Source organism: Eptatretus burgeri, chromosome 4 (assembly GCF_056783735.1).
Source record: "Eptatretus burgeri isolate ZD-2024b chromosome 4, Ebu_testis_v1, whole genome shotgun sequence".
Classification (NCBI taxonomy): Eukaryota; Metazoa; Chordata; class Myxini; order Myxiniformes; family Myxinidae; genus Eptatretus; species Eptatretus burgeri.
Genome location: NC_140964.1, coordinates 538,618 through 564,318, shown reverse-complemented (window position 1 = coordinate 564,318; position 25,701 = coordinate 538,618). Strand labels below are relative to the sequence as shown.

Below are 25,701 nucleotides of genomic sequence, written 5' to 3'. Positions count from 1 at the left end.
GGTAACGAAAACCTATCACGGACGAACGGACAACCCGAAAACACAATTCCTCCGACGACTTTGGTGCCGAGGCATAAAATGAATTTTGAACAAGTGTTTTAACAAGTTACGTGTGGCAATTCATTAAATCACCTTCAACCTATGCACACATTTGGCCAACTTTCCTTTCAAAAATTTTAGACAAAAGTAAAGGCTCATGGAAGAGTTAAATCAGAGTCCAATAAGGGAAAACTCCAAAATGGTTAAGAGGTAAAAAAAAAAAATGACCATCAGTTCAGGGGATCTGAGTGACTGAGAAGTGTTACATGTGTGAGCATGTTAGAGATAAGAAAATATCCAAAACAACCTTGTAAACTCAATTGGGCCTGGCTATTTAAAATATTTGAATAGTGGCTGGAAAGGCTGTTTGGGAGCAAAAGTTGGGGTTGGGAGTTGGGGGATGGCTTGAGCAAGCTCGAGAAGAGCAACCACAAAAAAATAATAATAATAATAATGATGTGTCCGGCACATTCTGCAAAAATTCCACCCTCAATTTTGGTTCAGGGATTTGCAATGTTTGCAACGAGAATGACGATGGGCTGACAGGCAATGAATGGGGTTTCACATAAACTCCACGTGACATGGTTCCAGGTTTGCTGGTAAATATATTTAGAATAGCAGAATAGCACTAGGTAGAGCGTATACCACTGCAAGACTGAACAGTACACGTTTTGTACTCCACTGATGGGCCGGATCTGCATCAGGACCTTAACCAAAATCTAATTGGTTTGACCTCGTCACACACCCAATGAATCCACCAAGTTTTGTCATAACTCGTCCACAACGTTTTTGAAATATCATGCTCTGTATCGTTTTTGACCCCTGTCACCCAATGGTGAAGAATCACTTGAAAAAAATTTTTCACTCCAGAGATCCAGATCTTCACCAAAATCTAATCAATTTGTCCTTGTCACACACCCAACCTGTCCACCAAGTTTCATTGAAATCCATCCACAACCTCTTGAGATATCCTGCTCACAGACAGACAGACAGACAGTCGGTCAGGGGTGAAAACATAACGAACTTCCATTCACCTTTTGTGGTGGAGGTAATGAAACAAACATGAGCACCAAACATGCAACATGCGGTTTGTGATCTGCCATTTGCTGAAAATACCTGACGGGATGACTATATGCAGTCAGGAAATCTTGGTATAACCGACTTACTTGTCAGCCTCAATTAGGGTACACACTTTTGGGCCTGGTCACCCTCAAGACACTTGAACACTCGACTCGTTTTGATCGCAACCGAGCAAAACAATCCAGTTCTGCACTTCACGAGATCGCACCTTGGTCTCACGCCCCATCATGTATTCAAAAAGCACCCTCCGCAGGTACTCGAGCTCAGTGGGTTCGACAAGAGCCGATGCACTCTCCCTCGACTCTAACACCAACAATAGGGATCAAAAGTGTCCGAACAATGTCATAAATCATTAAATCGGTGCAATTACACAAGGTAAGAAGACGACGTACAACAATCCTATCTGAGGCATAATCACCATAAAAACCCTCACCTCCACGGCTCTCCTGCTCACTTTCCAGCTCTGCCACACGCTCCTTGAGAAGTTTCATCTACAACGTACAGTCAAGTATACATACACACCTGCTTTAGTACATGTACCAGCCATGCCTAGTTTACAAGTTATCATGAGAATATAGTCACTGAAAACAATTTATAAATGAAAGGTTTCACGAATAAGTGCCACAAAATTACCAACTGATTTTAATTGTTAGTTTGGGAGAAGAAGAGGCATAACAAATCAACACAGGTAAAATAAAAGGTGAAGGCCATCCTCACCATGGAAATATAACTTCATGTAAAACCTCATCTTGTGTATGTATATATAAGTAGTGGACAAAAACAAATGAAACACCTGCGTTTCTTTTGTTTTTGGCTCTCTGCAGCCCCAGGGATGCAACAAACAGACACAGTTGGAGGGCTCCAAGCAATCCTAATTGTGAAGGGAATCTGAATTGAAGACAATGTTGTCCTTAGAACAATGAAGGAGGGTGCTCACCCTCTCTGTTCTCCAGAAGAGATGGAAAAGAGGGACACCAAGCAACGGTTTCCACAAAGGTGTGGTCAATGTGTTAATTAAGCAAATAACATCCCAGCATGCTTAGGATCATGTACAAGAATGCTGCACAGGCCGAGTTGCCTATAGTTATGGCTACAAGAGGAGATCCCACCCCCCCCCCCCCAATGCCCCCATCCACAGAACACGCGTGGTCGCTCGTTGCTTTGATGAGAATGACACTGATATTATCCATCTCAGTCACCAGATCTGAAGCCAATCAAGCTTTTATGGGATATTCCAGAACAATGCCCGAGACAGCATTTTCCTCCTCCATGAAACAGGTGTGAGTTGATTGACCTTCTCATGGAAGAATGAAGCCACATCCCTCCTGCAGAATTCCAGATGCTAGTGCATTCTATGCCACGGCACGTACAGGCCATACTGGCTGCACGTGGTCGCCCAATGCCCTATTGAGTAACCTTACATTGATGTTTCCACTTTTTTGTTCACCACCTGTATGTATAGATATGTAAAGGTCTTTCGAACCACTCACTGACTGACTCACTCATATACATGTCTAGTATTTTCTAACTGGGCTAGAAAGGCTGAAACTTTGCCTACCAATGCAACTCAAAACCAATATTCCAAAAAGAAAATTCACAAAACTCTCTGCAAGTGTCTGTAAACAAAAATATCTATAAAGAAAAGTCAGCTGGTGAGTCCTGCTCACAGAGGGTCACGTGACCAAAGACAATGACAAGTCACGTGAGGCGCAGGGGCACAACTGCTTCCCAATGGAGCGGGTGTTTTTAGGTTTTATCGCACTTTGATTCGAGAAATGTCTGAGTTTTCCTCGTTTAGTTTTCCTTCCATGCACAGTGGTTGGAAACAGTAAACATTCTTGTTTATAGATGGTGTACAATTTTTTTTTTCTTTTGTATACACTGTCGAGGCTCATATGAGAGCCAGCACACAGAAACACGCAACAAGAGGGGCAGGAGACAAGAGGGGTGGGAGAGGGAAGGAAAAAAAAAACAGTGGGGAACACAGACATGAAGACATGTGTGGAAGGGAGAGGGATGGGGGTGGGGAACACAGACATGAAGACATGTGTGGAAGGGAGAGGGATGGGGGTGGGGAACACAGACATGAAGACATGTGTGGAAGGGAGAGGGATGGGGGTGGGGAACACAGACATGAAGACATGTGTGGAAGGGAGAGGGATGGGGGTGGGGAACAGACATGAAGACATGTGTGGAAGGGAGAGGGATGGGGGTGGGGAACACAGGGTAAACAAGATGGACACTACACAGACTTTCAGGAAGGAAAGCAGGGAATTTGAAGGAGGTGGGTTTGGGGTGGATTAACGGGGGTAGAAAAGATCGTGGTTTTGGATGGGTGACGATATAAGAGGTGGTGGTGAACAGCTGTTTTGAAGACCTGGAGGGAAGAATGGGATTGAACAGAGTGAGGGAGCTTATTCCAAAGGTGGGAAAAAAAAGAGGAATTAAAGAGTGAAGGTGAGCAGTGATTTGTGATTTTGGTAGTTTTACCAGAAGGGGGTTGCTGGCGGACCTTGAGTGCCCTGTGGAAATATGGTTGGGACAAATCGCAGACAGAGCAAGGGGGGGGGGGGGTGAGACCGCAGAGGAGAGGGTAGAAGACAGAAAGGCCACCGACCTGCCTGCGGTGAGAGAGGGCAAGGCCCAAAGACTCAGCCTCATCGTGGGAGATACTAATGATTCTAAATGCCTTGGTTTCCACAGCGTGAAGCCAAGAAAGGTGAGAGGCAGGAACACCAGCCCAAAGGAGAGAGCAGTACCCCAGTACTCCATCAGGCTGCGGATGAAAGCTTTGTTTGTGTTCAGAAGCTCAGGTGGGCCGAGGAAGGACTTTGGAGGCCAGGTTGAAAATGTGACTTTCCCAGGAAACATCATGGCAGATAGTGAGACCTAGAAGCTTGAATGAAAGGACTTCTTCCAGCAGATTGTTGAGAAAGTAGTTGGGGGGGGGGGGTGGGTTCCAAATGGTCCTTTCAGAGAGACATAGTGAGAGTGTGAGATTTGTTCGGATTGAAAGATGTTCCACGTGTTGGACCAGTTTGTGATTTTACCCAGATCTGCAGAGAGCGAAGAAGCTGCTGCTTGCCGGTCTAAGGGATGACAGATGGTGCAGCAGAGGGTGGAGTCATCAGTAAAGAGATAGAGGATTTTCCAGAGAGTCGGAGAGATCATTGATGAAAACCAAAAAAACAACAGGGCCCAGAACGCTGCCTTGAGGAACTCCAGCCTCGACAGGAAGAGGGGATGAGAGAACTCCATTTCGAGCCACATGCTGGCTGTGACAGGAGAGGAAGTCTGCAAGCCATGAGTGGAGATGGCCTTGGATACCATAGGAAGAGAGTTAAGTGAGCAGAGCAGGGTGCCAGACTGTGTCAAAAAGCACACGATATGTCTAGGTACGTGGCTCTGATTTCATGCCCGGCATTGAGGACCTCCATCCATTGTTGGGAGAGCGGAAGCAGCATATCCAGGGTAGAGTGACCTGGTCTGAAACCAGACTTAAGAAAAGATTAGAAAGGTGATATTTCCTGGTTCTCCTGAGGGTAGATACACACTTGTTCCGAGCTTTGTGGAAGGAACTGAGATTGCCTTCAGTTGGATTTGCATTCCATGAGGCGAAGGCAAGTTGTTTCAGGAGAACTGCCTCACCACAAGCTTCAGTGAACCAAGGGCGGGAGGAAGGGTAGGACAACTGAAGACAAGAGGGGCTAAATCTGTGCATGACAGAGAGCAAATTTCTTTGAAAGAATTCCCAGGATCAGTTGATGTCAGAGAAATTACAGATGGGAGACCAGTCTCGAAGTTTGATGGCTGCTTGAAGACCCTGCCAGTAAGTCTGAGTAAAATGCCAGATTCGACGGCACTGAGGTGGTTCTCTGATAACAGCCAGAGAGATGTCCATTTTGACAATCACGTGGTCAGAAGAACCGATGGAGCGGAGGAAGAACAACAGATATTTTCAGGGAAATTTGTCAAAATCAGATCCAGAAGAGATGGAGTACCTTGGTTGTGATCCGGATCGGGAAGTTGACTGATTGAGTCAGTCCCAATGAGTCGCATAAGTCTTTTGCTGAAGAGCCATGACAGGTGAGAGAGGTACCCACACCTCACCAACTGGCATGATGGCAAATGAAGTCACCACATATGAGGAAGAGAGAGTTGGGATGAGAGGATAGAAGTTGGTCTGCGTTTTCAGTGATTGACGTGTAATGGAGTCATCACCGTTTGGTGGACGGTCCAACACACATAAACATGAGTTGGGAATGGAATGGAAGCCATAGCCAGAATTATTCCTGGGGGTGTTGGTGTGTGAGGGCAGTGCATGAAGAGTGAGGAATGGAGTTTTGGATGAAGAGAGCAACTCCGCCGCCAGGACGAGGATCAGGTCTGTCATACCAGAGGAGGGAGTAACCAGGGAGAGATATTAGTGAGTCAGAGACGTCTTGAAGCAGGAAGATTTCTGTGAAGCAGATTATGTCTGGTTTGTCAGTAACAACCTGTATGGAAAGATCTGTCAGGTTTGAGCATTGGCCCCAGATGTGTGTCCAATGGTAGTAAATGGTAAACATTCTTCTTTATAGATGGTATCCAATGGTAGGAAGCCATAAACAATCGTAAACAGGTATGGCTTCTTCATTACATCATCTCTTGAAAGCATGCCAAATGAATGATACTGCACCGCATTTTTCATCGGATCAAGAATGGAATCCAGACTCGACAGATTAAATATCTCTCTCGCAGTCTATTACATAATCGCTGCCAATTACAATTCAATCAATGTATCAAAAAGGGAAGATGCACTGAACACAATGATAACTTAGATTGTCTGTCAACGACATGCATCGTAAGAACAGCTTCAATAATATGAAAATCCTTCTGTTTTGACTCCGGTATACAAGTTCCAGCCCTAAATGTTTGTCTTTGACTAACTCATAAATGCAGTCTCTTGGCATTGCTTAGGAACCCATCAAAAATGTACGCAATTGTTTTATTTCAGAACGTTTCACCTATTTACACAAATATTTACTATATCTGAAAACTATTAACCAAAGAGCTCATTCTGATCACTCATTATAGATTTATTTCGCCGATTGCAGAATGCAACCTCAATCCACTTCAAAAATTTACAAAGCTTATATTTATTATGTCGGCACGGAGGATGCACCCCAGCATCTGCTTGCAGTCTGCAAGCACGTCTCACTAATTTAGTATAAATTAATCTTTTTCATCAAAGCTCACGCAAACATCGGTTGGACCTCCAAATGCATCAGTTCAGATCATTCAGTACATGATAATGTGTAGATTGTATAATATATTATATAAATAATTGTTTTGACATCATTGCTTTCAATATTAGTATTTATTTGTAAAAAAAAAAAATGACAGTTAAACATTGACTGAACTGTAAATAAAGCTTACTTGAACCTCATTCGCTTTTTCTCTTTGCAGTGCTTCACCAAGCCGGCATGCATCCTATCGCATGAGACACAGGCAACACCTTTTGGAGTGCACATTGGCATACACACGTGATTCATTGGTAAGTTGGCAAGAGTTTTCAATTTCTAAGGTCTTGAAATGAAGTGGAAATTACAAAATACAACAAGCAAACTCCAACAAGACAAGTTGCAGGGCTCAGTGGCAACCCCAAAATAAGAAGAGAGTGGAAATATGGCGAACACACTTCACGGATCTTCAAAAGTCAAAGGATTACCAATCCATGGGAGACACCATTTTATTATTATTATTTTTTTTTTTTCATCAAATACACTACTTAAGTACAGACACATACAAATGCATACAAGGGTCCCCATGAAAAATGTTCCACTGTTTGGGAGTTGTACCTGTGCAATGCCTTCGGCTGTAAAATGCTGCAGCTGTGACTCCTGCTCTTGTAACTGGCCTTGCATTTCATCAATGCGTGCTCCCAGTTCAACCTCACAGTCCTGCGAGTCAAAACGTCAAAACCCAGGATCAAATTGCCAGAATATGGTCACCCATCTAATTCTCGGTTTCCGCTCCTTTGAATGATGTTTTAGCTTTACATACTGCATAGCTCATAACAAACATCTGACCTTTATGCATGGCAGACTAAGCAGCATGACACACTTAGCTTCAAGGGAACAAACAGTATCCTCAGTGTGGCAGCTCACTGAGTACATAATGCATGCACTCTGCTTGCTTAAAAGCATTGGAGTGAGTACAGTCAGAAAGAATATCCCTCCAATCAAGCTGAGGTAAATGAAGCACAACAAAACTTTTCAGTTTTGCCACAATGCAGAAAAATGCAACCTCCATTACTAAAGAAATTGCTCAAGAACATGAATGGCGTTTCTTTTTTTTTTAATTCCTCACACAAATGCACAAGCATGATGCAACCAGCATATTAATCCATGGAAAAGACACTGTTGCTACTCTTACTACTACTTGAAGTTACTATTTGGAACAATAACTTCCACAAGCATTTAATATGGAAATTGTTCAGCTCAATTATTGTGTGGTTATAGTTGTTCATAAAAACATTTAAAAAAAAAACCAAAGGATTTTGAAATTTCTTAATCAATGTATACGTTTCCATACCCATCAGGTCTTTTGCACAATGTTCGTTGTTGTCTGTGCTTGCTTTCAATCGGTACCCATTTTTTGGTCAATAAAAGCAAAATAAATAAGTAAGAAAGCAAAGTACTAGAGAGTTCCTGGAACACATTACCCCACACTGTCTTGAGAAACAAGGACGTGGGCAGCGTCTACAAATGGCACATTTGATTGACAATAATGATGTAAATTGCTGTAACATTTAGTCCAAGGCCTGCGAAACGGAAGCGTTTTAGAAGTGCCAACAAGGCTATTTGTGTGCTACAGTGTTCAAGTATATAAAATAAAGCGTTCATAGGTTGTAAGAAAGAAAAAAAAATTCAAAGTTTACTGCCGTTGATGCAACATCTTTTACACTACTTTATTTAACATGTTACATTCGTTTTTCCTGGCTGTTGTATTGGTCCTTTATAATGTCCTTAAAAACAGTACGTTTCCTGTTTGGAATGATTTTCAATTTTGTTTGACTGCAGACAGGCAGAGACGGGAGAAAAAAATCTCATTCCTCTGCGTACGTGCAATCGGGACAAATTCAGAGCCGAAGTACAGCCAAACTACAGGCTCGTTTTCCGATTTATGTTCAAACTCGAAGGGCACTCGGGAGAGCGCATACCTCCGCCAGGCTGATTACTGTACATTTTGTATCCCACTGATAGGCTCGATCTGGATTTGGACTTGAACTAAAATCTGATCGGCTCGTTCTGGTAACCTAACCAACTCATCCACAAAGTTTCGTCAATCACTGGTTGATTGGTGGTGAAGAATGGTGAAGGTGAATGAATGGTGAAGGTGAATGGTGAAGAATCACTTTAAAAATTCTCGGATCCGGATTCGGATCTTCACCAAAATCAAACAGATTCTTCCTCGTTACACCCCCAACTTGCCCAACAAGTTTCGTCCGAATCCGTCCAAAAGTTTTTGAGATATCCTGATATATGTTGATATTGGCCCCATCTCTCAATGATGAAAAATCACTTAGAAAATTCTCAGATCCAGATCTGGATGCAGATCATCACCAAAATCGAAACATTTCGTCCTCATCACATACCCAAGCTCTCCACCAAACTTTGTCCAGATCCATCCACAACTTTTTGAGATATTTTGTTCCCAAACAGACAGACAGATATAACATGGGGTTAAATATAACATGCATTTGAACTTAAATTGTTCATCGATCATAAACTGATGTTTGTAGACAGGCAGACAGAAGTGAACCAATTACTGAACCCCATTTTTAACTTTGCATGCGTGGTGTAAAAATAAAATTAGGAATGCATTAATCACATAATGATAATAATAATAATAATACCATTCCTTTTGTGCTACAAAGGCACGTAGGGCTGCCGAGGCAGTTTCATTGGCGAGGAGTACAGTCCTGGATGGGTCACCTCTCGGACGCAGGTTACCCCGAATGGTTATTACCCCAGTACACTGGTACTTATTTGGCCGACCTCGGAAGGATGACAGGCTGAGTCAACCCCACCTGGTGTTAATTCAAACGGTCTACAGGGGATTGAAGTCAGGACTCGAAGGTCCCAAGCCAACCACCTTAACTGCTAAACCAACACTCAGCTATTCATCATATATTATACATATGAAGATATTGTAATGTTTGTGGGGGTGGGGTGGGGTTGTGAGGAGGGGGTGAGACATTGCCTTAGAACAGATATAACTGTTAGAGTCGAATGAACTGTGTACGAGTGGTTAGCCCATCTCAATGTGATCAAGTCAAGAAATGTATATTAAGAATTGTCTTGTTAGAATATGCACCAGACAGGGGATGGTGTGTGGTGATAATTAGTTAGGGACTAAGGTTAAGACAACTATACATAAAACCTCTTGCATGTCCCATCGGAGGAGGTTCCTGAGGTGAGGCCCAAGCGAAGAGAGAGGGGCGAAGCTTTTTGTCACCTCCGGAGGGGCGGAGTTTTCGTTGTCCCTGGAGGGTGGAGTATTGGAGGACCTCTCGCAAAAGCCAGGATCAAGAGAGTCATGTGTAAGCCCTGAGGAGAATCGGGATTGCACCAAGGGAGTTGGTAGATGATGTGGAGAAGAAATGGTTGCTCTACCGGTACAATCCTGCCTGCCTGCCTTCTCGCGTTCCTGCCTTTGTCCTGTTCCTGCTCGTGATCCTTTGTTGCCCTGTCATGTGTTTTCCTCGCCTCATCGCCTGCTCGTCCAACAGCAGCTAAGGGCTCATCCGGGTTTTCTTGTACCCCAACCCTGTCTGTGCTTGAATCTGGAATGTGGCACCTCAGATTTTATTACTCATTGTATAATTATTTGTCCTCGATTCTGTGTTCCCCCTTTCTTCCCCACCTCAACCCGCCATCTCCACAGTCAAGATCACCATCCCCTGGTTATTTTGTTTGCTCGGGAAATCCGTTGGTTTTAAAAGTTAAGAGCCTTGTGTGCTTCTTGCGATTCCTGCACGTGCAACGCCGCCATTGTTCGAACGCAGTCCAAAGGGATAACAGCCAGTTCGGTCCATCCGTCCAGTGTCGGTCTTATTTGGCATGGACACGACAATATGTAGCCACAAATAACAACACATTAGTCATTCATCCTCCCTTTCCATTTTTGAACATCAAGTGATTGTTTAAAGCAGTAATTGAGGTTGAATAAATGCATTTTAAAGAGCACGAAGTACCTATGTATCTTTTGAAAGCAATTACTGCACATGGAGCGACACCAAGCAACAATTATAAACATTAGTACGTGCCCATAAAAAAATAAAAATAAAAATTTCATAGATAAATATTCAAACCGCGAGCAACAAACAACAACCACACAGGCCGTTTCTTCGCTCTTGAGTGCCCCTACGTGCGTGGCCCGGAAGTTCGAATATTATTCGCAGTTACGATTATTCGCAATTTAGTTTTAATACCCAATTATTCAATTAGCGCCAACGTATTTTACCTTTTCGCAATGTCGTGGCAAGGAAAAACAAAAAGAGAAGAGAGAGAAAAAAATTTACTTCCTGGTTCGGAGCATACCAGCACTCTGATGTTACCGAAATTTATACACCGGCTAATATGAAAACGATCATAACTTGGGGCATTGTGTTTATCTATAAATGCGCATAAGAAATCGAGAAATTATTAGAATACACGAAGTCATCATTATCCGGAAGTCCGTACGTTGTAACCCGTAATGGCGAACGCGGCTGAGCTTCCCTTTCCCATCGGACACGCCCACGCAACAACGTGTCTATCATTGGTTTGGTAAATAAATGGCCATAACTTGGGAAGCACTTGTCCGATTAATATCAAACCTTGAAAAGGCACATCCTCGGGTCCCCAGCAATATACCTGGCAAGGTTCAATTAGATCGGACCTGTGGTTGTCGAGAAACGGCGGTTACACACACACACACACACACACACACACACACACACACACACACACACACACACACACACACATACACACACACACACACACACACACACACACACACACAGCTGGAATTATAGATAGATTAGGAGTGATCCAGAATTGGAGCATCACACAATCTACGAGACCAACGTGAGGCCTGCCCAATCTCCCCAATACAATAAAAAAAAAACAAAAAAAAAACTTTTGGTCCCTAAAAATAAGCCCCGATAAAATCTGACAAAATGGTGCAGTGCATTTACCTTTGAGCAGTCTCTTCTGGTTTCGATTTCCGACCCGATTATAAACTGTTGGAATGGTGTTTTGCAGGCAAACGGAGCGTTGCATTCCAAATTGTGCCGTCTACTGAATGGACATTTTAAGCTGGGGAACCATTTGATAGCATTGGAGGATGTTAAAAATACCAAAACACATTCCGAGAAGTGTAGGCGACGTATCGCGAGCACTCTTACCAAGGTCAAAATTCCTGCCACCTTCAGTCAAACATGAGACCTGGCCAGACTTGCACCTTTACTTTTTTTGGTGCAAGACTTGCACCAAAATATTTTCTTAGCTGATCCCACAAGGTGAGAATAATTGAAGCCGGTAGCATGGTAGTAGTAGTGGTGGTGGTAAACCTTGATGGTAGACTCCATTGGCATTTAAAGACGTAATCATTGCTTTAAAAATTCTCACATGTGATGCCCACAAGAATAAACTGTGCACTGTCATGTGAATTGTTGGTAAGTACCTGCACAGCCTGTTCCTGTCGCTGCAAAGCGTGTTGAAGCTCCTTATCTTTCTGCTCAAGCTTGATGTACAATGTTTGGAGTTCTTCATTATGTGTCTGTAATAGCTCCTCCTCAACTTCCTCACTCTTATCTGAGGAAAGAAAGTGGATGCAGAAAAGGAAGAGAGTTCATATGTGAACTAGAATGGCACTTGGTGGAGCGCATACCTCCAACCAGGCTGAATAGTTTATGTTTTGCATTCCACTGACAGGCCACATCTGCATCTGGACATTAACCAAAATCTTATAAGCTTGTTCTTGTCAACTACCCAACTCATCCAAAGTTTTTTTCATCATCCCTCCAGTCGTCCACAACCTTTTGGGATATCGTGTGATATGTCATTTTGGCCCTATCTCTCAATTGGTGACGAATCACTTAAAAATTATAGTACAGCAGGCCTACACCGAACACGGATTTCCACATCGCGGTTTCGCTCTATCGGTTTTCTGGGCATTGTCCTCCAATCACACATTTAATGCCTTCTCCATTGCTTCGATGTGGTCGTCCCTGACTTTGGTGCTATTTTAATGCACAACCTGCAACAATTTCGCAAATCGCCTTCTGTATTTTTAATGCAATGGACAGTAGACTCGTTCACGCCATAATGCCTGCCGACAGAGGCCGCACTCTCACCTTTTGATAGTTGATCAAGCAGTTCCATTTTCAGGCTCATAACCTTTTTTTATGCCTCTTGGGAGCAGACGCATCTCCTGCACTAGTCTTGCGCTTCGGACCCATGATAAAACAATGAGCGCTAAAAGTCCACGAGTGTGAAGAATCACAGCCGGGCAAGGCAGCAGTACGAGAAGAAATAATGACACCCAGGACATGCTGCACATAAGTAGCTGTGCAGGGGTTTGTGGGTAGATGGAGGAGGGGTGCGTAGTGTGACCACTGTTTGTGGGGGGGTGGTTTATGCACAAGTCGAGGTGCTTTCTGCCTGGCTGGAGGTGATCGTTTTCAAACTTTTTTTTATGCACGTGGCTGGTGGGAGATGGTTTTTGTGCCCGCAAAAAACGCGAATAGCCGAAGCACAGGGGCCGCAAATGTAGAAGCAGGTCATGTTTTATAAACCGCGATTACTCAGGATCCACGAATGTCAGGGTTCCACAGTACACCAAAAAATACTACCAATGAAAATATAGCATTGCACAAAATTCATTAACCCAGTAGAAGTTGGGACGGGATTAAAAACAAACAAATACGACAATTCAATATGTTGAAGAAAAATATTTTCTAAAAGCTGGTCAAAACCAAAGTACAAGGAAACGAATTATCCGACAATGTTTTACTGAATTCCCATTACAACCCAAATAACTTGGATTGGGATGGGGAAGGGGTGTTGTGGTGGGTGTTCACGGTCTTGGCAATGTGAAGGCTCATATTTGCGAAAGAAAAATTTTAAGTTGAATGATTCACTGCATGCATGATCCCACATCGAATTCCGAATTGATCGCTTACCGATAACGTTTTTGACATTATGTTCCAATTCCATCTCCTTCCGTGCCATTTTGGTGTTAAATTCCCTTACGAGCTTCTTCAGCGCAGAGCTGTGCTGCAGCTCCAAGTCTTCTCTTTCCTGCCTAGACACAAGAATAAGATTCATCAAGATGGCCACACAAACCTGAGCTAACTTTTTCCATTCGGTAGAAAGTAATACAGCGAAGGTAAAGAAGCTGATACGTGCATCCAACAATTATCAAAATTGTTATAGTACCCATGACAGTTGCTAAAAATAGCGATAATTAAAGTAAATTAATTTTAAAACCTTTCAGATAACATACCGAAACATCAATCCAGCCTCCTCAAAAGAAGACTTCTTCATCTCGGCCAGCTCATCCTCGTGCTCTTTCCTTAGCAGCCGCAAGTCCTTGTTCAGCTGTGACAACTCTTTCTTCAGTTGGGTCTTCTCCCTTTCTGCACCCTCAAATCTGAGTTGCACCTCTTCCAGGGCTGGCTGCAGCTCCGCATCCAAGTGAGACCTTTCCATTGAACCTTCTGTCAAGTTCTGCACAAGTTGTTCCTGCTCTCTCAGCCTCCTCTCCAATTCAACCTCATGCTCTGATGTATTCGGCACGCATCGGAGCTCCACAATGGTTGCTTCAAGCGTCTCCTTATCCAGCTGCATTTCCTCCAGCCGCTTCTGTTGAAGCTTGCCTTCTTCCAAAAGCCTCTCGCAGTTTACTCTCCTACTTTCCGATTGTGATCTCTCTACAGCAATGTCGTTTTCTAGCAAAATCACTCGATCCTGCAGAAGTCCAAATGCAGAAGTCTTTTCTTCGAGCTCACATTCCCTGGATTTCATTTTTGTTTCTATTTGTTCAACGAGTTGTTTTTTCTCTACCAACTGCTTTTTCAACTGTGCTATTCTCATTTCGGCTTTTTTCTTAAGTTCGGCCACCCGAGTGGCTCCCCCATTTGCCATTTGATCTTCAAGAGCACTACGTTCCTTCTGCCAAGCAACTTCTCTCTCAGCAAGGAGGGCCCTGGTAGTCAGCAACTGCTGTTCCAAACTGGTTTCTGACCAAACATCATCTCCTTCTGGAATCTCCAAAATCTTGCATTTTTGTGGGTGTTCAGGGTCTAAATAATTGTGAACATAGGTGTTTTTATCCTTTTTCTCCAATCTCTGCAACAGCTGCTTCTCTGTGTTCTGCAGCTCTTTTGCAAGTTTGTCCTTTGCTTCCCGCTCATCTATTAAATCAGCTTGAACCTCAACAAGCTGCATTTGGAGCTCCTGCTGTACCTCAATCTTACCATGAAGGTTTACATTCTCTTGGAGAAGGGAATTCACTTGTTCCTTCAACTTGCACGTTTCCATGCCTTTTGTGCTCAGAATGTTGTGAAGCTTGTTCAAAGCATCATGACAGATATTGGTCTTTTTCAGAAAATTCAACAAATGATCATTTAAAACCTGTTCAAAATTGTTGATCATCTGCATAAACCGCTTTTCCAATAACGAACATGATGATATCAGAAGGTCATGTTGCTTTAAATTAATATCTCTTTCAGGTAGGGAGGGCTCTGCTGACAACTTCTGGCAGTGTTCCTCGAGAGTGGAGTGTTTATCCTGCAGACACGTCAGCTGTAGTTTCAATTTTGAAAGATCCTCGTTGCTTCGAGTACACAGATGCAAACTTGCCTCCAGCTGGGAACTCTTCTGATTCAACTGCTGCTGCAGTTTCTCTATTTTTTCCTCCTCACACCCAAGCCTTCCCTTCAAAAAAGCTACTTGCTGCTCAAGAACTTCCATATCACCAAGCTGGCTTTTCAGATCAAGCAGCAGCTTCTGCTTTTCTGGGCATTCAGCATGATTTTTTGCCTGCACCTCATTTAAACGTTGACAAAGTCTCTCCTGCCAACTTTTTTCTACCTTTTCTAGCTCCTTCCAGTGATCATCTTCCAACGTACTCAGCTGATCCTTCTGCCTGGCTTCAAGTTTACCAAGAGCTTCATTCACATCCTGAGAGCTCTTTTGGACAATCTCAGCCATTTTTTCTTGAAATTCCACTTCCCCTTTTGCAAGTTCATCTTGAAGGTTTTTCTTGAACTTGCATTCCTGTTCTATTAGCTTATTCTTGTGCTTCTCTTTCATCTCTTTTGATTTTTGCCGGAGATGATGCAACTGTGCCTCTGCCTGTTCCAGCTCTGCTTTAAGTTTGCTTTCATTTTCAACAAATGCTGTTTCTTGTTCTACCGATCGCTTCTTCATGATTAACAACTCTTCGTTCTTCTGAACAATCTCATGTTGAACAGCTGAAAGGTTCACATTCAACTGCTCTTTGATACTTTCAGCTTCCTTATAAAATCCAGAAATGTCCTCAAGTCTTTTCCCAAATGCATTCTCAGATTCCTCCATTCGGATCTGAAATTCCTCTTCTTTGGACAACTGGGCTTTTTTCATTTGAACTACAGAAGCTTCAAGTTCTTCTCTCCTCGACTCTAGATCAGCAATTCTCTTTTGTTGAATACATATTTCATCTTTGTGCTTAAGTTCTTGTTCTTGCAACTGGACATTCAGCTCCTCAATTTTACTTACTTTGTCATTTTTGAGATCTACAGCTGCCTGCTCCTGCAGCTGTCTCATTTCATCGCTTTGTTTGTTATGACGTTCTTCGATTCCAATAACTTTGTCAAGATTTTCCATTGATTTATTAACATCTTCCAGCTCGTGTAATTTTGTATTTTGGGGAGCGATTTTTTCTTCACAAAACTCCTTTTCAATGCTTTCCTTCTCACGTTGAGTAGCGTGTAAAGTAGCTTCCAACACAGTGATTTGGTCCACAAACCCTTTTGACATCAACTCTTTCTCCTGCTTCAGCTGATTTAGCTCTTCAAGCAGTTTCTCGGTTTCATAATGCGTCCCATCAGATTCCACCACCTGATGGATCTCCAATGCATCTTTTTCATCATATTCTATTGTTCTATTTTCAAAATCATTTTCTGTCCTTTCTTGTTGCAATTTTTGTTGCTCAAACTCCAAACATTTTTTGCTTTCTTTCGTGACCCTCATCGATTCTTCCAGTTCCTTGCAGGTCTTTTGTGCCCCTTCCAGTTCTAACCCCAGACGCTTCAGCTCCGCATCTTTGCTTTCTAAAAGCTGAAGGTTATTTTCATTCATTTGGACAATGTGCTCATTGAACCGTTCCTCTTTGCCTTCCAATGCTAGCTTGTGAACGACCAAAAGCTTCTCAATCTCTGTGTGGTGATGCTCCTGCTCTTGCTTAGCTTGTTGGACTTCTTCCTGGTGCTTCTTAAGCAGAGTATCTATTTTCTGCTCAAATTGTTGGCTGATATTTTCTACCTTTTCATTTATATTGCTTCCAACGTCATCACCATGTTCTTTATTTTTCTCTACAATGCTCTCAAGTTCCAAAACCCTCTGAAACAAAACAAATAACAGACCAACAAAAAGTATTACACCCACTGTCCGATTTCCAACATCAAATACCTCTTAATGAATTTTGCTCGGTTTTACAGGTAAGATAATTATGAAGAATAGTCATACCGTCCGAAAAATCTGGATTTCGTCTAGGAGCTCTTGGCGCCTCGAGTTCTCCTGATACTGCATGGCAGCCTGCTGCAAGTCCTTCTCCTCCAGAGCCAGTTGCTGCTGCTGCTCCCTATCATAAAGTCGTGCTTGCCACTCTGCTGCACTATATTTCTTGGTGGGGAGTGAGGGGTTAGTAGTAGGAGTGGGAATGGGATACAATATTATGCAAAAAAAAAAGGCACTCTTTTTTTTTTAAAGGTCATGCACACGAGACATACCAACATCTGTTGGTGATTCCATTGGAGTTCCTTCTCCCGCTGCAACAGCTGCTCCTGCCACTTCTTCTCAAGAGCTGACATCTCCTCCAAATGTTTGTTCCGTTCTTCTGCCAGCCGTTCCTCCAATGTGGTCTGGATACACGATTATCCCTTTGCAAATGGCTGAACATCACAAATCCTTTCAAATGAAGGGCATGAAATCTTTGTCACATTAAAAAAAAATTTTTTAATCGAAATGCACTCTTGGTATCTGGTTTTGAGTCTTCAATACTTAACTACCAACTTCAAGGCAAGTTGTTTTACACTTGAGACTTGAATTACAGTTGATTACTACAATGCCACAATGATACATCTCTACACACAATGATCAAGAAGATCATGTCAACGTATTCAATCTCACCTTCATGAGTTGTACAGCTTCATGTTTGCCTCGTGACAACTCTTGCAGCAAGTTCTGCCTCTCTTCTTCTCCAGCCTGTTCCACTAAACAAAGTTTATTTTCCATCTCTTCTTCTAGCTGACGTCGTGCCTCCTCTGCCCGCTGTGCTGCACTTAATGCCTGCTCGAGCTCCTCAAACCCTTGGTAACATGAAGGAGGAATTTGAACATTTCCACAATCATGGAGTACTCTTATCTGTACTAGAATGATCAAAAAAAAAAAACAAATTTAAAATGAGTTGCTTTCACAATATTGATTAGTTGATCACCTTCAAACAATAAATCACCTTCTGAAAATAAATAAATAAATACATACATCAAAAGAATATAGGACTGCTCTTGTGGCTAGCATTTATTGATTATGAAAATCCTTCAACAGTTTCGAAATAAATGCAGTCATGAAAGCTCAACAAATAGCCAAAATATCAACAAATTAAGCAAGGCCAACAATAGTGGAATGGTGACCTTGAAACTACACTGTAGTAGTAACAACATCAAGATTGACAGAGGTGTCAAACAAGGAAAAAACAAGGTCACCAAAAATGTTCACTACACGGCTCAGAGTGAGTATTGACTATTTCGAAGACTAAAATGGGAAAATGAAGGAATAAATGTTACACAAAGACGAAAGCACGTAGGATTCAGTTTCAATTTCAAACTAGAAAGGCACTCGGTAGAGCACATACCTCCACCATGCAATCAATGCCTGATCCACGAGAACTTATCGGGCCCAATACATTTTTGAAATATCATGCTATACATCATTTTTGGCCCTGTCTCTCAATGGTGAAGAATCACTTTAAAAATTCTACTAGTCGAATCTGGATCTGGATCTTCACCAAAATCTCATCAGATCGTCCATGTCACACACCCAACCTGTCCCCAAAATTATGTGAATCTGTCCACAACTTTTTGACATATCCTGCACACAAACAGACAAACAAACAAGCAGACAGGAGTGAAACCGTAACCTCCTTCACCTTCGGTGGTGGAGGTAACAATGTTGAAGAACTGAAAATTACAATGGAAGTGCTAAATTTGAAGGACAGAGGTCAAACTAAAAATGAATATGATGAAAACAAAAATCATGTTCCATTTCAGTGCAAGTCAAAACTAAAATTGAAGAAACGAGCTGTTATATTTACTCAAGCCAAGTCGTTAAAAAAAAAAAATAAAGATCACTTTGAAGAAGAATAGTAGCAGATGCAGAACCTGGACACAATTTAGAAAATAAAAGTCCTGCAAAGCAAATTGCCTTGATATCTGAAAAGACTTTACAATACGGAACTTTAAAAACGACATAATCCATCCTCAAATTATCGGTGCACGTGCACAGAAGCCCCTAGAAATAGTGATCTTCGGGGAATGAGAACATCTATCGAGTGTGCGCGACATGGTTTGTTTCGTAAAATGGTTCACAAACCTTCTAAAAGAAGCCAAAAATACTTGGAAGAGTACCTGAGAGAAAGCTTGGGGGTGGGGGGGGCGGAGCCTCTGCACAACGGGAAGGCTCGAGGGAAACGCCGCACCTGGTTTGGGTGCTTCTGAATACCAATGGGAAGGTCATATCTGGGGCTTGTGAATGTTTCGGGTAAGTTTGAAATGAACTTTTAGAAGATGATATTTAATGGAGAAGGCTATGATAAGTTTTTTTTTTTAGTGAAGTTCCAGGACAACAAGATAAATTATACTTGATTTTTGCATCGATTGCTAAAAGGATAAGAGTGTGTGTGTGTGTGTGTGTGTGTGTGTGTGTGTGTGTGTGTGTGTGTGTGTGTGTGTGTGTGTGTGTGTGGTGTGTGTGTGTGTGGTGTGTGCGCATCCATTTTTACATCCATGGCTGCTGCTTTCTTGTTACCTCCACCACCAAGGGTGAAGGAGGTTATGTTTTCACCCCTTTCTGTCTGTCTGTGTACAGGATATCTCAAAAAGTTGTGGACGGATCCGGATGAGACTTAGACAGGTTGGGTGTGTGGCAAGGACGAATTGATTCGATTTTGGTGAAGATCCGGATATGATTATGACAATTATTTAATTATTAAAGTGATTCTTCACTATTGAGAGATAGGGCCAAAAACGATATTCGCATGATATTTCAAAAATGTATTGGGCCCGATATGTTCTCCTGGATCAGATATTATGTGGTGGAGGTATGTGCTCTACCGAGTGCCCTTCGAGGGCAAATATAGGAAATGATAGGAACTCGACACCTCTCACCCGTGGATATTTATTGTATTTCCTATATTTCCTCAAGCCCAATTGCATTCAGGAACAGAACAATTATGGTTAACCATTTCGAAATTGGCACCCTTTCATCTAAATGCTGAAAGTTATGTTTATAAGAATTTTAATTTCAGATTTCGCACTCGCAACAGCAGTGCCACAGTTAGTAGAACAGAGTCACTGAAAGCACATACACACAGCACATGCGTGAAAGGCCTCATTTTGAAAGTTCCGTAATGATGAGCAATACAAGCATCGAGACATGGCAGTGTAACTAACAAAAGTGGTCTCTTACAAAGTTGGACCAAAATTGATCATCACCCCAAGCGCTTTGGAAAGCTGCTGTCTTGGCACAACAACAACAACAACAACAACAACGAGAAGAGAAGAGAAGAGAAGTCAACGGATCACAAAGAAAACCAAATCCAACAACATATTGGTCACAATCAACAGAAATAAATTAAACTGGACTTGGCACACAGCATGAAGAACGGACAACCGATAAATAACAAGAATATGAGAAACTGGCAACCTCGAGAAGGAACGAGACTAAACAGAGAAAGACCAAATATTAGACAGACATCGAGAGACTAAATTGAAAAATTCACAGGAATACAACAACTCTGAATTGCAGAGAATAGAAAACAATGGACCATACTGAGGGAGACCTTAATCCTACAATGGAACAAAACAAGCTGGTCAAATCAAGTAACAAGGCTAATCAATGAAGTTCACCATGATTCACAGATTGCAAAAACAGACCACCCTTATACACCGCCCTATTTAGCATGTCCAGGTACTGCTGATCGGAGGCATTCAATTGCAATAAAATAAGGATTGTAAAAGTCAAAAACTCAATTAATTCTGGAATTTACCACCGTTGACACAGTGTCTATTACATCAACTTATCAAATAAGTTACATTCGTTTTTTGTGTCTGTTGTTTGTGTCCTTTATGACATCGCTAAAAACAGTAAGTTTCCTGTTTGGAATGATTTTCCAATTTTGTTTGACTGCCAGGCAGACACGCAGAGTAAAAATATTATCGTGCTCCTCTCTGCACATGTACGATTGTGACAAATTCAGAGTCAAAGTACTGTAAAATGCCAAACTGGTCTTCCTATTCAAAATACAACATTCAATTTCAATAAGTTGTTCCTCGGTGATAAACTGATGTTTGTATACAGAAAGATGGACAGACATGAACAATGGACAGACAGGCAGTGGGAGGGGGGAAGGGTAGAAGTGTGGAGGTGAGAGTTGGAACTCTGAATGTTGGGACGATGACTGGCAAAGGGCGAGAGTTGGCTGATATGATGGAGAGAAGAAAGGTGGACATACTATGTGTACAAGAGACCAAGTGGATGGGGAGTAAGGCGAGGAGCATTGGAGGTGGTTTCAAACTGTTCTACCATGGTGTGGATGGGAGGAGAAATGGTGTCGGGGTAATCCTGAAGGAAGATTATGTCAAGAGGGTATTGGAGGTGAGGAGAGTGTCGGACCGAGTGATGAGTGTGAAGTTGGAAATTGAAGGGATGATTATGAATGTCATCAGTGCATATGCACCGCATATGGGGTGTGAGATGGAGTATAAAGATTTCTGGAGTGAGTTAGATGAAGTGGTGGAGAGTGTATCCAAGGATGAAAGAGTGGTGATTGGAGCAGATTTCAATGGGCATGTTGGGGAAGGGAATAAAGAGGATGAGGAGGTGATGGGTAGGTACGGTCTCAACAAGAGAAATGTGGAAGGACAAATGGTGGTAGAGTCTGCAAAAAGAATGGAAATGGCAGTAGTAAATACGTATTTCAAGAAGGAGGAACACAGGGTGATGTACAAGAGTGGAGGAAAGTGCACACAGGTGGATTACATCTTAAGCAGGAAATGCAACCTGAAAGAGATTAGAGACTGTAAGGTGGTGGCAGGGGAGAGTGTAGCTTGTTCCACTTCCATGGAGGCATGATAGTGCTTTGGAGAGATGGCAGTGGGGTTGTTAACCAGATTGTTTCATAAAATCTTGGAAAGTGAGAGGATGCAGGAGGAGTGGAGATTTAGTGTACTGGTTCCGATTTTCAAGAACAAGGGTGATGTGCAGAGCTGTGGAAATTACAGAGGGATAAAGTTGTCAAGCCACACCATGAAGTTGTGGGAAAGAGTAGTGGAAGCAAGGTTGAGAGGAGTGGTGATGATTTGTGAGCAGAAATATGGGTTTATGCTCGGAAAGAGCACCACTGATGCGATGTTTGCTTTGAGAATGTTGATGGAGAAGTATTGGGAAGGCCAGAAGGAGTTACATTGTGTGTTTGTGGATTTAGAGAAAGCTTATGATCGGGTGCCAAGAGAGGGGTTGTGGCATTGTATGAGAAAGTCGGGAGTGGTGGAGAAGTATGTGAGGATTGTGCAGGATATGTATGAGGACAGTGTGACAGCGGTGAGGTGTGCGGGAGGAATGACAGACCGGTTTAAGGTAAAAGTGGGGTTGCACCAAGGATCGACTCCGAGCCCTTTCCTGTTTGCAATGGTGATGGACAGGTTGATGGACGAGATCAGACTGGAGTCTCCATGGACTATGATGTTCGCGGATGACATCATGATCTGTAGGGAGAGTAGGGAGCAGGCTGAGGCGAGCCTTGAGAGGTGGAGGTACGCACTGGAGAGAAGGGGAATGATAGTCAGTCGGAGTAAGACAGAGTACATGTGCGTAAATGAGAGGGAGGGTGGTGGTTTGGTGCGGTTGCAAGGAGTTGAGGTGGGGAAGATGGATGGGTTTATATACTTGGGATCAACTGTCCAAAGTAACGGAGAGTGTGGGAGAGAAGTGAAAAAGAGAATGCAGGCAGGATGGAGTGGGTGGAGAAGAGTTGCAGGAGTGATTTGTGACAGAAGGGTAGCTGCAAGAGTTAAGGGGAAAGTATACAAGACGGTAGTGAGACCAGCTATGTTGTATGGTTTGGAGGCGGTGACGCTAACAAAAAGACAGGAAGCGGAACTGGAGGTGGCAGAGTTAAAGATGCTGCGGTTCTCGTTGGGAGTGACGAGGATGGACAGGATAAGGAATGAGTATATTAGAGGGACTGCGCAGGTAGGACGGTTTGGAGACAAAGTGAGAGAGGCGAGATTGAGTTGGTTTGGACATGTGCACAGGAGGGAAGCAGAGTATATCAGGAGAAGGATGCTGAAGATGGAGCCGCCAGGCAGGAGGAGAAGAGGAAGGCCAAAGAAGAGGTTCTTGGATGCGGTGAGGGCGGACATGCGGGTGGTTGGAGTGTCAATGGAAGATGTGGAGGTTAGAGCGAAATGGAGACGGATGATCCGCTGTGGCGACCCCTAACGGGAGCAGCCGAAAGAAGTAGGACAGACATGAACAAATTCCTTTACCCTGCTTTTCGCTTCATTCCGCTGTGTGGAGAATGGGCTAATAAAGTTAATTTAACCTGCAAGACAAAAGTACCTGCCCTCTCAATTTTTTCGTTCTGATACAGCAGTTTTTCTTGTTCCAATTCCAACTGCTGCAATCGCATCCGCATCATCTCTAGTGGCTCCAACCTACGCTGCTTCTGTTGCTGGAATTCTGCTTCCACCAAAGCCTGCCACAAAAACCAATCATGATTACAAAGGAGCTCCCATTTTTCCTTACCCCACCCCTCTACCATCACAGTCACCATTATCCTCTTTACCAAGTTAGTTGGGGGAGAAGCCAAGTGAAGAAAATCAAAAGGAAGGACAGTTGTGGGGGGTGGGGGGGGGGTGGGGGGGCGGGGGGTAGGGGGGGCAGGGCAAGAGAGGGTTGGGAACTAGTAACGGAGGCCTCACTACAGTCTGTACAGACCTTATCTTGTTCCAGCTGCTCAATCAAGTTCTTGGCATCTTTCAGCTGATTAATAAGTCTCGTTTTCTCCATGGTATGGAACTCCTGTAAAGAAACAGATGCAGTTTCAAATAAATCTGTAGAACATTAACTGCAGTCTTCAACATCAAGAAGGAAATATTTAACTTCCAAAAAGTAATATACAAATGATGATGTTTTGCAAAGAGATGGAAGTCTTCAATCTCTTGCCTTTATTTTCTCCACCTCCAGCAAGCGGTCCTGAAGCTGCTCTTGGAGCAGCTCCTTCTCAGTTGTTGACTGCGCATCACGTTCCTTATGCATTTGTATCTCAGAACGAAAACGCATCAGCAAGCCCTCCTGCCTTTGTACGCGTTGTTGCAGAACTGGCAGCTCCTGCTGAGGAACTGGCAGGAAGGAGGTGAGAAGTGATCATTTCAAGAACAGACATGTCATCACCCACATCAAATTGTACACTGCAGGAAGAAACCACGTATCAACCATAATCGATTGTTAGGTCGATCAGCAACTAATAGGAACAATTTAATGTTTAACCAGCAAAGCAGTCAAAGACTACAAAGTAGAATGTGACGTGGATGCGTTTATGGATCTGCCTCAACCTGCATTAGATGTCATGACACCCAATGTTACGTTTGATCTCAATTAAAGATCAGATTAAAAATTAAAGGTCACATGGGAGAGAGCGCAAGAGAGAAAAAGAGAGATAAGTAGAAGAGAGAAAACATCAGATTGTTATAAAGAAAGTTATCATTTGCAAAATGATTTTCAAAGGGCACATGACCATTGACCGTTTGAACCCAAAATCAAACTAATTCATGTGAATGGCTCACAAAGTGGGTACACTACTGTTACACAAAGGGCAAAAAAAAGTTTAGGGAAACATGAAATGCAACCCATTATGTTAATTTGCATGTATTCAAATAGCTAAATCTAATTTTTTTGACCCGCAGCACGTCCAGTTTTAAAGTTACCACTGAATATATACAACACTGTAAATACACGTTCGAATTTCGAGCTTGGCGTCAGCGTTATGTACGGAATCAGAGGAAAAAAAACAACATAAATATTATATTTTGGGATAAGAAACATAATTTTTACTCTGCCTTTTTAAACAGGTTCAATATGTGACAGGAAAAAGAAAAAAAACAACACATTTTGAGAGATGTTATAAATTATGATGTTATGAATTACGAAGAAAACACAGACGACTTCAATAGCAAAGAAAGCCACACTTGTAAGCGAAAAATAACGTTAAAATCTAATGTATTTGTTTCGAACTTTTGAAAATAATCACTTTAAACATGAAAAGAAAAACATAATTCTTACCTCTCGGATCCTCACGAAGCACCAAAAAAAAATTCTAGCGTTGGTTAAAATGAAGAATTATCAGACAAATGCGAGTCACCTCATTCGGCTCGGTGTCGTCATGCTGGATTCATACGTTACGGCTCTCGTAAAGACACGGACACGAAGACAAACGCTGCGCTCGACGGCAAATGGAAATGTGCTGACACGCTTGCAAGTGCCTATTATATCCATCAATCGGGGAAGTTTGCAAGACGGCAAGATTTTTCTAATGCTAGCGTTATTTGCATCCGACGAAAGATGATGATGATTCGTACATAACGGGACTGACACGAAAATCAAGACGGGATTACTTGCGGTCCGAATTTTTTTCGGATCACAATTTTGATCTATATTTTTCTGCTGTTAGACTTCACGTTAGACAAATCACTCCTGCAATAGAAAAGACTCTGTCATATTTCCAAGAAATTAAGGGAGATTTGGAATAGAAATCATAAGAAACATTATCAACAATGGACTCCTTATTTTTCTCGATGCAGTGGACATGAAGCGTTATGTACGAATCCATTATTTCATCAGATAGGGTAGATGCCAGAAAACCTGAACAGGGAGACAGAACATCAAAACATAAAAGAGACACCAAAGTTCACATTCTGAGTCACCACACTCAAAATAACTGTCACATAAGAAACGTACAGTAAAATAAATTTTTTACCAATCAAACTGTAACATTTCAAAGGTTAAA

At 42.5% G+C, this 25,701-nt stretch overlaps 1 protein-coding gene across 1 annotated transcript in view; it reads right to left on the bottom strand.

Moving 5' to 3' along the window:
* The window catches only part of LOC147027296 (uncharacterized), a 48,847-nt gene that overhangs the window by 9,974 nt on the left and 13,172 nt on the right, over window positions 1-25,701 (bottom strand). Inside the window, exons 8-20 of the mRNA XM_085876116.1 lie at window positions 23,862-24,037; window positions 23,634-23,717; window positions 23,256-23,391; window positions 17,547-17,725; window positions 17,147-17,278; window positions 16,884-17,039; window positions 13,660-16,757; window positions 13,337-13,458; window positions 11,836-11,966; window positions 6,960-7,061; window positions 6,538-6,591; window positions 1,553-1,610; window positions 1,328-1,422 (exon numbers count right to left, since the gene is read on the bottom strand). Coding sequence (XP_085732242.1) covers window positions 1,328-1,422; window positions 1,553-1,610; window positions 6,538-6,591; window positions 6,960-7,061; window positions 11,836-11,966; window positions 13,337-13,458; window positions 13,660-16,757; window positions 16,884-17,039; window positions 17,147-17,278; window positions 17,547-17,725; window positions 23,256-23,391; window positions 23,634-23,717; window positions 23,862-24,037 — 4,523 coding nt within the window. The remainder of the gene's footprint in view (window positions 1-1,327; window positions 1,423-1,552; window positions 1,611-6,537; window positions 6,592-6,959; window positions 7,062-11,835; window positions 11,967-13,336; window positions 13,459-13,659; window positions 16,758-16,883; window positions 17,040-17,146; window positions 17,279-17,546; window positions 17,726-23,255; window positions 23,392-23,633; window positions 23,718-23,861; window positions 24,038-25,701) is intronic.